Below are 15,034 nucleotides of genomic sequence, written 5' to 3' on the forward strand. Positions count from 1 at the left end.
CTTTACTGGTACTCTCTTTAGGGATTTGGATCATTTAACCTGGCCTTAAAATGAATTAGGTATGCTACCTCTCTTACTATTCTCTAAAACCCTATATAAAAAACCTTGGTTGAATTTCCAGCAGAAAAACAAAAAAGAACACCTCCAATATTTTTCTTTACTTTGTCAACTAACTTCCTGATTTAAAATTTTGGGGGGTTTAAAAAGCTTTGAGTAGTGATGGCTGCAAAACAACGTGAACGTATTTAATGCCTCTGAACTGTATACTTAAAAATGGTTAAAACGGTAACGCTTATGCTATGTATATTTAATCACAATTTTTCAAAAGTAAGAGAAAAATAAAAGGAGAGAAAGAGGAAAGGGGGGAAATGAAAGAGAAAAAAGAAGTAGAAAAGATGGACACTTGCAAATAAACAGAGCAGTCTGAGCACCTGCTGGCAGGCAACCTTCAAGAACAGGCTGCTGGGAGGCAGGCACGGCTCACTCAGGCCACCAGCAAAGCGAGGACCTGCAGAGGGCACAGGGGGCAGGCCAATCCTGGAACAGGAATACGGCCCCCGCCATACACTCATACAGAGTTCTGTCTCTAATCTAAGATGTGCGGTGACACAAGGATGTCCTCCACACTTCCTAAAACTTGGGCTGCATCTAAATGCCCCTCTATTTCCATACCCAGGGCTCCTTCGAGAAAGAAGAGAGTTAAGTTTCCTTCATACCATGTAGGTCAAGATTCTCTTAAAAATGGAATTAAGCTAACAGCAATATTTGAGATTTGGTTAATAGCAAACCAATATATCACTACTGCAGAGAAAAAAGATAAAGCAAAGGTGCTTCAAGGCAAAGACCATGAGAAATCCAGTGAGCCTCTTGGCTTTGCAGTTCTCTTAAGAGTATTGTTTAGTGTCTGAAAAGCATATTTTGTTTTCCAGAAAATATCTTTGACCATAATTCCAAAGTAATAAAGTGTGTTCAGTCCAGCTTCTAAATTTATAGCTATAAATGTAAATTATAAGATGTGCATGAGTTCTAAGTTACTTCAGTCGTGTCTGACTCTTTGCAACCCATGGACTGTAGCCTGCCAGGTTCCTCTGTCCGTGGGATTCACCAGGCAAGAATACTGGAGTGGGTTGCCATGACCTTCTCCAGGGGATCTTCCTGATTCAGGGATCGAACCTGTGTCTCTTGAGTCTCCTACATTGGCAGCTGGGTTCTTTACCACTAGCACCACCTGGGAAGCCCACAGTACTTCTTTAATGTGTAAACTTGAGGGGCGGATTTTTCAAAAAATGATTAAAAACCAAATAAGCTCTCTTGAAAATATTTCTTATGAATATAACAAGCACCACTGAATGTAACTGTATTCCACACTGATCCAGTTTATGTACCATACCTTAAGTGTATTTTCATAGTGATGATAGTCTATAGCAATGGTTCACCATGATAAATTTTCAACAAGGATTTGCTGAATGAATGAATGAGAACCAAGCCTTAACTGGAGTCTGTTTTGGTAACAGGGAGATGAAAACATAGGCTGAAATCTATTTTTTTAGAACTATCATGGCCTTAACTTGATTGCTTCTACAACAGAATAAAGTCTAATATCTTTGGAATTCAACATAATAAGACCCATTAGACTTTCCCCCAGAAAAAAATTAAATGACAGGGAGGAAGGAGAAGGAAAGGGGAGGAAGGAGAAGGAAAGGGGAGGAAGGAATACCTTTCTATGCTAGAAGCAAACTCTCTCATGATGCATGGCTTCAATTAGATTTCAGGCAAGCTCAAAAGCCCCCACCCTCACTTTAATCTCAAGTGTCAAAAGAAAACTGAGATGAAATATTTCTATTTTTATAAAACCGATTTTCCTTTATCTCAGGGAATATGGGATAAGGTCACTTAAACATGATTTTTCTCATTCTTTTCTGCAGTATTTCACCTAGCATAACATACTTGTTGGGGCAGCCAAGTGCTACAAAAAAGAAAAACACTACACAGGCAGTGATTCCTATAGAAATATGTTATAGGTTGCATTACACCCCCCTACAAATTATATGGTGACGTTCTAACCTCTCATACCTCAGATTGTTACTTTATTTGTAAATATAATTAGTAAAGATGAAGTCATGTTGGGGTAGGGTGGGCTCTTAATTCATTATGACTGTTATCCTTATATAAAGAAGACAGGGACAGAGACCAGCAAACAGGGAGAATACATGTGAAGACTGGAATTACGCTACCAGAAGCCAGAAGAGACACCCGGAGCAGACACCTCCCCAGCACCGTCAAAGGGACCTCTGGCATCTAGAACTGTGAGACAATAAACACCTGTTGTTCTAAGACTCCAGCTGGCTGTAGTTTGTTACTGCAGCCTCGAGCAAACTAGTACAGACAGTAAGAGGCTAATGTGTACCAACCAGCCCCCCCGTTGGCTTCAAACTGCACTTCAGATTCAGCTTCTCGCCCTACGGCTACTGAGCTGCAGCCACAGGGGCCTGGTCTCCTGACTTCAGGCTCTACCTCTTACCTGCTTCAGCTGCCAAACCCACCACCACATCAACCTTTCAAAGGTGCCAACTTCTTTGCACCACTTGTTAAGAAGTCTTCTAATGACTCACCACTTCCTATAGGAAAAAGCTCAGATTCTCCTGCCTCAAAAACAGGCCTCTCTCCCCTAAGCTAGGTCCACCTGGTAGGCAAGAGTTTGAGAAACCCTGAAGGATACAACCATTATTCCTGAAGACATGCTCCCTCCACTGTCTGCCATTCTCTCACTTCACCAACCCACATCTTGACCATCCCGTGAAGACAACTGCTAATACCTGCTTTCGACTTGAAACTCTATACTCAGGCCCTCAATAAATAAAGGCCACATCTCTGGCTGCTCTGCCTCTGCTGCTTGAATCAGACATTCTGTACTCATCCAAGACTGCCTTGCACAGTTACCTAGCATTTTAAAAGTACACACTTTGATTCCTCTGCGGGACTGCTGGACTATGAGCTCTGGAAGGACAGAATTCATCCTTTACAACTTTGGGGGTATTTTGCAAAGCCAAAGACAAGGCCAAGCATGTTAAACGTAAGTTCCAAATTCTTGTTAACGATTCAACATATATTTTAAAGTCTTAGAAATGTTTATTTTGGTTTTCCCTTCAACTGGGACTTTAAAATGGAACAATATACAGATTTTATATAATCTTAATGCTTCCACATATATCTGAAAAATTTAAAACTTAGAAAGAACAGGAGGAAAAAAATCTTTAGGACGTTTAGTCCCAAGTTACTTACCATTCTTCATCACTACATTGGACCAGACATTGGCATTCAAGGCTTGAACAATTCGCTTTACTCCTGTAGATTCTGGGAAGTCATCTAATCAGGGAGGGGGGGAAAAAAGTGTATTTACACATACATAAATATTTATATATATTCATCCCTCAGTATTCATGAAGGACTGGCTCCAGGACTCTCTCCCCACCATAGATAACAAAATCTGCAGATGCTCAAGTCCCTTATATAAAATGGTTTTGTATTTACATATAATCTACCCGCCAATCAATCCCTGGGTCCAGAAGAACCCCTGGAGAAGGACATAGCAACCCACTCCAATATTCCTGCTTGGAAAATCCCATGGACAGAGGAGCCTGGCAGGCTGCACAGAGTTGGACACAACTAAAGTGACCTAGCACATAATCTACCCACATCATCCCATATATCTTTTTTCCTCCCATATACTTTAAATCATCCCTTGACTTCTTATAATACCTAATACTATGTAAACTTTTTGGAACCCTCTGGATTTTTTTTTCCTGAACATTTTCAATGTGCTGTTGGTTGAATCCATGGATGCAAAACCCTTAGATACAGAGGGCTGACTATATGTGTCTATCTAGGACTGTGGGTCACAGTCCACACTTTAAATAACTGACAATTATCTTGCCCATTTAGCTGCTATTTCACACTACAACTTACGTAAAAGGGAAAAAAAAAAAAACTAAGAAAATACAAAGCTTGGAGCTCCTGATAAGAATATTCTAGAAACTGGAGAGTGAACAAGATGGCAGAGGATAAGGATGTGGAGCTCACCTCCTTCAACAAATACGTCAAAAATACATCTACACGTGGAACAATTCTCACAGAACACCTACTGAACACTGGCAGAAGAACTCAAGACTTCTGAAAGGGGAAGAAAATTTCCACATAACCAGGTAGGACAAAAGAAAAGGAAAAAAGAGAAAGGAATCAGGACAGGACCTGCATCCCTGGAAGGGAGCTATGAAAGAGGAAAGGTTCCAATATCCTGGGACGTCGCCACACCAGCAGAGTGATCAGCCAGGACAGAGTGGGAGCTTTGGAGCCTCAAAGGAGAGTGCAGCAACTGGCCGGAGAAGGCAAAAGAGAGACCTACACAGACAGCAGGCGTGCCGCCCTGCACGGCCCAGTCTGACATGTGTCTGCCGGTGCGGGTGGGGGCTGGCTGCGGCACCTCAGGCTCTGGAGGCCAAACTCAGGGGGGGTGTTGGGGCTGGCTGTGCAGAGACGGCCTGAAGGGCTGCAGTATGGCACGCCCACAACCAAAGGCGCATGAGGAAGCAGCCTGGACCCGCCACAGAGGCAAGTGCCACGGCAGGGGCCACGCGAGGGGAACGGCAGGGCTGCTTTAAGAGCCTCTTTCCCTGCACACACGGTCTCAGACTTCAGGACACTGTATGCAAGCTCTGGGGGCAACACAAACCATGACAGGCACAGAGAGATCCAAAAGCAGGCGCCAATCACCGCCCCTGCCACTGTGGGACCTAGGAGTGCACAGGAGTGGGTACCAGCCAACGCTGCCAGCGGCCTGGGAGAACACGTGGATCACAGCATCTGTGCACCCCTATCAAGGGGGTAAGAGCCGGCACATGCTGAGGAGAGGCGGAAGGCATCCACATAAAAGCAGCCCCTGCATGGAAAACATGAACCCCACGCAAGCTACACAGAGATGCTCCCACAAATAAACAGCCTTCCAAGGCCACAGTATGTCAGTTTCTCCTAAACTCAGAGTAAGAGAAATATATGCAAAATGAAGATGCAGAGCAACCACTACCAGTTAAAAGACCAACAGAATTCCCCTAAAAGAACAATTAAACAGACTTCTTCAGGGTAATAGACTCCAAGTTCAAAAAAGAGGTAATGAACATACCAGAGGAATTAAGAAAGGCTATCGACAGAAATGCATATTACTGTAAAACAAACAAATAACTAGAAACTATGAGGAGGAGGCAAGAAAATTAGAAAATTCATTTGCCAAGATTAAAACCAAGATAAAGGCAATGACTAGCAGAATGAAAAAGTGATCTGGAAAACAGAATAATGAAAGTCACCCATTCAGAACACAGTAGACAGAAAGCCAAATGAAAAAAAAAAAAAGTGAAAATAATATAAAATACCTCCTATGGATAACGTGGGCTTTCCCGGTGGCTCAGTGGTAAATTCTTCTGCAATGCAGAAGACACAAAAAATGTGGGTTCAACCCCTGGGTCAGGAAAATTCCCTGAAGAAGGGCATTGCAACCCACTCCAGTACTCCTGCAGGGAAAATCCCATGGACAGAGGTGCCTGGCAGGCTATGGTTCATGGGGTTGCAAAGAGTTGGACATGTCTAAACCAACTGAGCACGCATGCATGGGATAACATAAAAGTGTGCCACTCTATGATAACAGGGACTTCAGAAGGAGAAGAAAGAGAAAAGGGGATTGAAAATGTGTTTGAAGAAATTATGGCTGAAAGCTTTCCAAACCTAAAGAAGGAAACAGATATCCAGATACAGAAAGCACAGAAGTTCCTGAACAAGATGAACCCAGACCTATACCAAGACATACTATAATCAAAATGGCCAAAGTTAAAGACAAAGAGAAGATTCTAGATGCAATAAAAGAAAAGCAAAGAGTTAATTATAAGGGAACACCCATAAGGCTATAAGCTGATTTCTCTAGTCTGAAATAATGCAGACTAGAAGGGAGTGGATAAACATATTTAAAGTCTTAAAAGGGAAAAATCTGCAACCTAGAATGCTCTACCCAGCAAGAATATAATTTAGAAGAGAAGGAGAGAGAAAGAATTTCTCAGACAAGGAAAAACTAAAAGAAAAGAGCAATATTAGACCTATTCTAGAAGAAATATTAAGGTCTTCTCTTATTATAAAAGAATCAAGAATATATAGGAAAGAAAATATCACAATTGTAAAGTAAATCATTTAAATAAGCCAGTATACAGATCAAAACGAAAAAAAAAAGGCTTTAAATCTATTTATGAAAGCAATGATAAACGTAAGGAATAGCAAAAGGATAAACATGAAGATGTAACTGAGGACATCAAAATGATAAAATGCAGGGGAGCAGAGGAAGAAAATACAGATTCTTTCATTTGAGCCTATATGACTACCAGTCTAAAAGCAAGCAGATACAGGAAGGGGTTAACATACTTGAAAAACAGGGTCACCACAAATCAAAAACATACAACAGACTCACAAAAACCAAACAGAAAACACAAGCATAAAATAAAGGGAAATTATCAAACCACAAAATGAAAAACAAAGAGACAAAGAAGAAACAGAATCAACTGGAAAACAAGGTTTAAAGTGGAATTAAATACATATTTACCAATAATTTCCTTAAATGTAAACAGACTATTCCAATCAAGACACAGGGTGGTGGAATGGATTAAAAAAAAACAAGAGACTATGCCACCTACAAGGCACCCTTGTAGGTACTACAAGGCACTTTGCACTTTAGGGCAAAGAACACACAGACTGGAAGAGAGGGGATGGAAAAAGACATATCCTGCAAATGAAGATCACAGGAAAGCAAGAGTTGGCAATACTCATGTCAGACAAAAAAGACTTTAAAACAAAAGGCAAAAAGAAAAGTAAAGAAGGACACTATATGCACCCAATAAAGAAACACCCAAATACATAAAACAAATACTGACAGACATAAAGTGAGAAACTGATGGGAATACAATACCAGGTTGCCCAAAAAAATTCCTTCAATTTTTAAGTAAAAATAACAGACCCATTTTCCCTTTTCACCAAGAACTTTACTGAACATGTATTCACTATTTTGTTCTACTATCTTCTGCCATTTTTCAGGCAATCTCATAATTCCACCTTCCCAAAACTTTGTATCTTTTTGAGCAAAGAACTGTTCCAGGTGTCTTTTACAATCATCCAGGGAACTGACATTTTTTCCATTAAGAGAATTTTATAAAGACTGAAATAAATGGACATCCGAAGGTGCAATATCATCCGAAGGTGAATATAACAATGAATCAGAACTTTCCAGTCAAGTTGTAACAGTTCTTGCCTAGTCATCAAAGAAACATGTGGTCCCGAGTTATCCTGATGGAAGATGATGCATTTTCTGTTGACTGATTCCAGACACTTTCTGTCTAGTGTCGCTTTCACTTGGTCTACGTGGGAGCAGTACTTACTGGAACTAATTGGTTTTCCAAAAGGAGCTCATAGTAGAGGACTCACTTCCAATCCCATATATACACACCACCTTCTTTGGATGAAGACCAACCTTTAGTGTGGTTGGCAGTGGTTCCACGATCTCTTGTTCTCTTCCATTACACATTATTGTACAGTATTCACCTTTCACTGATTGTCACAAATTGTTTTTAAAATGGAATGTTTTCATTACGTTTAAGTAGAGTGGCATGTGAAAATATGATCAAGAAGATTTTTTCCACTTATGTGGAACCCAAACATGAAAACCATAAGAGAGTACTATGAACAATTTAATGCCAACAAATTCAACAACAGAGAAGAAATGAACAAGTTTCCAGAAAAATACATGCCATTAAAACTGAATCAAGAAGAAGATAATTTGAAAAGACGGATCACTGGAAGTGAAAGAGAATCTGTAGTTGAAAAAACAAAAAACAAAAAATTCCCTACAAATGCAAGTCCAGGACCAGATGGCTTCACAGGCGAATTCTACCAAACATACAAAGAACTTTTACCGATCCTTCTCAAACTCTTGCAAAACACTGAAGAGAAGGGAACACTACCAAAGACACACTACGAAGCCACCATCACCCTGATACCAAACAAAACAAAGATACCACCAAAAAAGAAAATTACAGGCCAGTATCTTTGATGATATTATGGAGTACAAAATGAAGCAGGGCAAAGGCTAACACACAGTATTCCCAAGAGAATGCACTGGTCATAGCAAACACCCTCTTCCAACAACACAACAGATGACTCTACACATGGACATCATCAGATAGTCAAAAGCAAAATGAGACTGATTATAATCTTTGCAGCCTAAGATGGAGAAGCTCTATACAGTCAGCAAAAACAAGATCGGGAGCTGACTGTGGCTTAGGTCATCAACAACTTATTACAAAATTTAGCCTTAAAACGACAGTAGGGAAAACCATTAGGCCATTCAGGTATGACCTAAATCGAATTCCTTATGATTATGCAGTGGAGGTGATGAATAGATTCAAGGGGTTAGATCTTGTAGACAGAATGCCTGAAGAACTATGGATGGAGGTTTGTAACATTGTATAGGAGGAGGTGATCAAACCATTTCCAAGGAAAAGTGAAAGTGAAGTCGCTCAGTCGTGTCTGACTCTATGCGACCCCATGGACTGTAGTCTACCAGGCTCCTCCATCCATAGAATTTTCCAGGCAAGAGTACTGGAGTGGGTTGCCATTTCCTTCAAGAAATGCAAAAAGGAAAAATGGTTGTCTGAGGAGGCCTTACAAATAGCTGAGCAAAGAAGAGAAGTGAAAGGAAAAGGAGAAAGGGAACAATATACCCAACTGAATGAAGAGTTCCAGACAATAGCTACAAAAGATAAGAAAGCCTTCTTAAGTGAATAATGCGAAGAAACAGAGGAAAACAATAGAATGCGAAAAAACAACAGCTCTTCAAAAAACAGGGGTTACCAAGGGAACATTTTATGCAAAGATGAGCACAATAAAGGACAAAAATGGCAGAAACATAAGAGATTAAGAAGAGGTGGCAAAAATACACAGAAGAACTATGCAAAAAAGGTCTGAATGACTCAGATAACCACGATGATGTGTTCACTTACCTAGAGTCAGACATCCTGGAATGTGAAGTCAAGTGGGCCTTAGGAAGCATTACTACAAACAAAGCTAGTGGAGGTTACAGAATTCCAACTGAGCTATTTCAAATTCTAAAAGATGATGCTGATAAAGTGCTGCACTCAATATGCCAGCAAATTTGGAAAACTCAGCAGTGGCCACAGGACTGGAAAAGGTCAGTTTTCATTCCAGTTCAAAAGAAGGACATCGCCAAAGAATGTTGAAGCTATCGCACAATTGCACTCATTTCACATGCTGGCAAGAATGCTCAAAATCCTTCAAGCTAGGCTTCAGCAGTAAGTGAACCAAGATCTTCCATATGTACAAGCTAGATTTAGTAAAGGCAGAGGAGCCAGAGAACAAATTGCCAACATCTGCTGGATCATAGAAAAAGCAAGGGAATTCCAGAAAAACATCTACTTTTGCTTCACTGACTATATCTTTGACTGTGTGGATCATGACAAACTGAGAAGCTCTTAGATGGGAATACCAGACCACCTTACCTGCCTCCTGAGAAACCCGTATGCAGGTCAAGAAGCAATAATTAGAACCAGACATGGAACAACGGACTGGCAAAATTGGGAAAGAAGTATGTCAAGGCTGTATATTGTCACCTGATTATTTAACTTATATGCAGAGTATACCATGCGAAAAGCCAAGCTGGATGAGTCACAAGCTGGAATCAAGATTGCCAGGAAAAATATCAACAACCTCAGATATGCAGATAATACCATTCTAATGGGAGAAATGAAGAGGAACTAAAGAGCCTTGTGATGAGGGTGAAAGAGGAGAGTGAAAAAGATAGCTTAAAACTCAACATTCAAGAAACTAAGATAATGGCACCCAGTCCTATCACTTTGTGGCAAACATCAGGGGCAAAAGTGGAAACAGTGACAGATTTTACTATCTCTGATTCCAAAATCACTGTGGATGGTGACTGCAGCCATGAAATGAAAAGATGGTTGCTCTTTGAAACAAAAGCTATGACAAACCTAGACAGTATATTAAAAAGCAGAAACATCACTTTGCTGAGAAAGGTTCATATAGTCAAAGCTATGTTTTATTTCAGTAATCATGTACAGATGTGAGAGCTGGACCATAAAGAAGGCTGAGAGCTTAAGGACTGATGCTTTTGACCTGTGGTGCTGGAAAAGACTCTTGAGATTCCCATGGACAGCAAAGAGATCAAACCAGTCAATCAATCCTAAAGGAAATTAACCCTGAATATTCATTGGAAGGACTGATACTGAAGCTCTAATACTTTGGCCACTTGATGTGAAGAGACTACTTACTGGAAAAGACTCTGATGCTGGGAAAGATTAAGGGCAAAAGGAGAAGCGGGCGACAGAGAATGAGATGGTTGGATGGCATTACTGACTTGATGGACATGAGTTACAGTTTAAGTAAACTCTGGGAGATACTGAAGGACAGGGAAGCCTGGCACGCTGCAGTTCACAGGGTCACAAAGAATCAGACACAACTTAGCAACTGAACAACAACAATAATCTTTGATGAACACAGACGTAAAAATTTTTTAAAAATATTAGCAAACTGAATCCAACAACACATAAAAAAGATCATATACCATGACCAAGTGGGATTCATCATAAGTTCACGAGGATGATTCAACATATGCAAATCAGTCAACATGATACACTACTTCAACAAAAGATAAAAAACGCATGATCATCTTGATAGATGCAGAAGAACCACCTGACCAAATACAACATCCATTCATGATAAAAACTCTTAACAAACTGGGTATAAAAGGAACATATCTCAATATTATAAAAGTTATTTATGACAACCCCACAGTCAATGTAATATTCAACAGTGAAAGGCTGATAGCCTTCTCTCTAAAATCTGGAACAAAGAGGCCCACTATCATCATTTCTATTCAACACAGTATTGAAAGTCCTAGCCACAGCAACCAGACAAGAAATAAAAGGTATCAAATTACAAAGGAAGAGAGAAAAATGTCATTATTTGTAGATGACATGATATCATATCAGAAAATCCTAAAGACTCTACACAAAAATTACTAGAACTGATAAATTCAGCAACTTAGCAAGATACAAGATTAACATACAGAAATCAGTTGCATTTCTTTACACTAACAATGAAATATGAGAAAGGGAATGTAAACAAATAATCCCATTTAAAATCACATCCAAAAAATTACTTAGGAATAAACCTCACCAAGGAGGTGAAAGACGAACATATATGCTAGAAATACTACAAAATATTAATAAAGGAAATTAAAGATGCAACCTAAATATCCAAAAACAGAAGAATGGATAAAGAAGATGTGGCCTACATATACAATGGAATATTACTCAGCCACCAAAAGCAATGAAATAATGCCATTTGTAGCAACATGATGGACCCATGTTGATTTGTACTGTATTTTAGATTCCACATATAAGTGATATCATACGGTATTTGTCTTTCTCTTTATGACTTACTTTGCTTAGCATGTTGTATTATTTGAAGTCTGGGAGGGTTATGTGTGATACACACACATCCTTTTATAATGTTCTTTAATGATGATTCAAAGAAATGGAAAGATATCCCACGCTCTTGGATTGGAAGATTTAATATTGCTAAAATGGCCATACTAAATTGGGAGACTGTGACTGATGTGTAAGCATGTGTAAAAGAGATAGCTAGTGAGAGCTCAGCTCAGGGTCCTGTGACGATGTAGGTGGAATGGGGAAAGGTGGGGGTGGAAGAGAGGTCCAAGAGGAAGAAGACACATACACATAGAGCTGATTCACTCCACTGCACAGCAAAAATTAACACAATATTAAAAAGCAACCATACCCAAAGATAAAGGCCATACTACCCAAAGCAATCTATGAATTTAATGCAATTCCTATTAAATTACCCAAGGTATTTTTCACAGAACCAGAATAACCCTAAAATTTATATGAAACCATAAAAGACCAGGATTGCCAAAGCAATGCTTAAAGAAAAGAACAAAGCAGGAGGCATAACACATCTACAAAACAAAAACAGACATAGAGAACAGACCTGCGGTTGTCAAGGTGGGGGGAGAAGGGATGGAGTGGGAGGCTGGGTTAGAGGAAGCAAACCAGCACATACAGAATGGATAAACAACAAGGCCCTACTGTATAGCACAGGGGACTAAACTCAATATCCTGAGATATTTTCCACCACAATTGAGAAGAGTATAAAACAGCATGTATTGGCACAGAAACAGAAATATGGATCAATGGAACAAATTAGAGAGATCAGAAATAATCCCACACACCTATGGTCAATTAATCTTCAATGAAAGAGGCAAGAATATACAATGGGGAAAAGACAGTCTCTTCAGCAAGTGGTGCTGGGAAAGTTGGACAGCCATATGTAAAACAATAAAGCTAAAATATACCCTCTCACCATACTCAAAAATAAATTCAAAATGGTTTAAAGATCTAAATATAAGACAAGACCCCAGAAAACTCCTAGAAGAGACCAAAGGCAAAACATTCTTTGACATTAAATCATTTTATGTCATAAATCTGACATAAAACCAATGTTTTCTTAGGTCAGTCTCCCAAGGCAATAGAGATAAAAGCAAAAATAAACAAATGGGACCTAATTAAACTTATAAGCTTTTCCAAAGCAAACAAAACAAAAAGCCAACCTACAGAATGGGAGAAAATATTTGCATGTGATGTAACTGACAAGGTCTTCATTTCCAAAATACATATACAGTTCATACAACTCAACAGCAACAAAAAAACAAAAACCCAATTAAAAAACGGAAAGATGACCTAAACAGACTTTTCTCCAAAGAAAACATACAGACAGCCAAGAGGCACATGAAAAGATGCTCAACATCATTAATTATTAGAGGAAAGCAAATCAAAACTACAACAAAGTAGTACCTCACACAAGTCAGAATGGCCATCATTAAAAAGTCTCGAATAGCAATTACTGCTATTAGAGGGTGTGGGGGGAAGGGAACACTCCTACACTGTTGGTGGGAATGCAAAATGGTATAGCCACTGTGAAAAACAGAAAGAAGGTTCCTCAAAAAACTAAAAACAGTCTCATCCATCAACCCCACTCCTGGGCATATACTCAGACAAAACTATAATTCAAAAAGATACATGCAAACCTATGTTCACAGCAGCACTATGTACAACAGCAAAGACATAAAAACCACCTCAATGTCCATGGAGAGATGAGTGGATACAGAAGATGTGGTCTATATACACAACAGAGTATTACTCAGCCATCAAGAAGAAGGAAATAATGCCATGTGCAGCAACATGGATGGACCCAAAGATTACCATACTAAGCAAAGTAAGTCAGAGAGAAAAAGACAAATACCATATAATATCACTTCTATGTGGAATCTGAAATATGACACAAATCAACATATCTACATAACAAAAACAGACACAGAGAACAGACTTGTGGTTGCCAAGGGGGCGGGGGTGGGGGAAGAGATGGAGGAGGAGGAGGTTGGGGTTAGTAGAAGCAAACCATTACGTATAGAATGGATGAACCACAAGGTCCTACTATGTAGCACAGGGAACTATATTCAATATCCTGAGATATTTTCTACCATGATGGAAAAGAACATAAAAAAGACTATATATATGCTCATATATATTCTTTTATATACATATATGTATATATCTTTTTTATATTCTTTTATATATATATATACACACACCGAACTCCCCTGGTAGCTCAGCTTACTGGTAAAGAATCTGCCTGCAATGCAGGAGACCCTGGATTCAATTCGTAGGTTGGGAAGATCCCCTGGAGAAGGGATAGGATACCTACTCCAGTATTCTTGGGCTTCCCTGGTGGCTCAGAGAGTAAAGAATCCACCTGCAATCTGGGAGACCTGGGTTTGATCCCTGGGTTGGGAAGACCCCCTGGAGGAGGGCATGGTAACCCACTCCAGTACTCTTATCTGGAGAATCCCCATGGACAGAGGAGCCTGGCAGGCTACAGTCCATGGGGTCGCAAAGGGTCAGACACAACTGCGTAACTAAGCACATACATATACACACACAACTGAATCACTCTGTTGCATAGCATAAATTAACACAACACTGTAAATCAACTATGAAAAGTGTTAGTTGCTCAGTTGCGTCTGACGTTGTTACCCCATGGATTGACTGTGGCCCTCTGTCCATGGGATTCTCCAGGCAAGAATACTGGAGTGGCTTGCCATTCCCTTCTCCAGGGGAACTTCCCAACCCAGGGCTCAAACCTGGGTCTTCTGCATTGCAGGCAGATTCCTTACTGTCTGAACCATGACTTTAATAGAAACTAAATAAACACACAGCATAAAAGTTTATATAGTAAAGTCAACCTCATTACCTCACCAATGGAATCCACTCATACTCCTCTGAAAATGTTCAGTCACTTCAGTTGTTCAGTCGTGTCTGACTCTTTGCGACCCCATGAATCACAGCACACCAGGCCTCCTTGTCCATCACCAACTCCTGGAGTTTACTCAAACTCATGTCCATCGAGTCGGTGATGCCATCCAGCCATCTCATCCTCTGTCGTCCCCTTCTCCTCCTGCCCCCAGTCCCTCCCAGCATCAGGGTCTTTTCCAATGAGTCAACTCTTGGCATGAGGAGGCCAAAGTATTGGAGTTTCAGCTTCAGCATCATTCCTTCCAATGAACACCCAGGACTGATCTCCTTTAGGATGGACTGGTTGGATCTCCTTGCAGCCCAAGGGACTCTCAAGAGTCTTCTCCAACATCACAGTTCAAAAGCATCAATTTTTCGGTGCTCAGCTTTCTTCACAGTCCAACTCTCACATCCATACATGACCACTGGAAAAACCATAGCCTTGACCAGACGGACCTTTGTTGGCAAAGTAATGTCTGCTTTTTAATATGCTGTCTATGTTGGTCATAACTTTCCTTCCAAGGAGTAAGCGTCTTTTAATTTCA

General features: G+C 40.1%; 1 protein-coding gene across 3 annotated transcripts in view; it reads right to left on the minus strand.

Moving 5' to 3' along the window:
* Nucleotides 1–15,034, minus strand: part of AAGAB (alpha and gamma adaptin binding protein) — a 74,204-nt gene that overhangs the window by 31,238 nt on the left and 27,932 nt on the right. For all 3 annotated transcript variants that reach the window (XM_070468699.1, XM_070468698.1, XM_020910717.2), the window contains one exon: nt 3,283–3,366. In XM_070468699.1, the coding sequence (XP_070324800.1) occupies nt 3,283–3,366 (84 nt within the window). The remainder of the gene's footprint in view (nt 1–3,282; nt 3,367–15,034) is intronic.

Source organism: Odocoileus virginianus, chromosome 6, assembly GCF_023699985.2.
Source record: "Odocoileus virginianus isolate 20LAN1187 ecotype Illinois chromosome 6, Ovbor_1.2, whole genome shotgun sequence".
Taxonomy (NCBI): domain Eukaryota; kingdom Metazoa; phylum Chordata; class Mammalia; order Artiodactyla; family Cervidae; genus Odocoileus; species Odocoileus virginianus.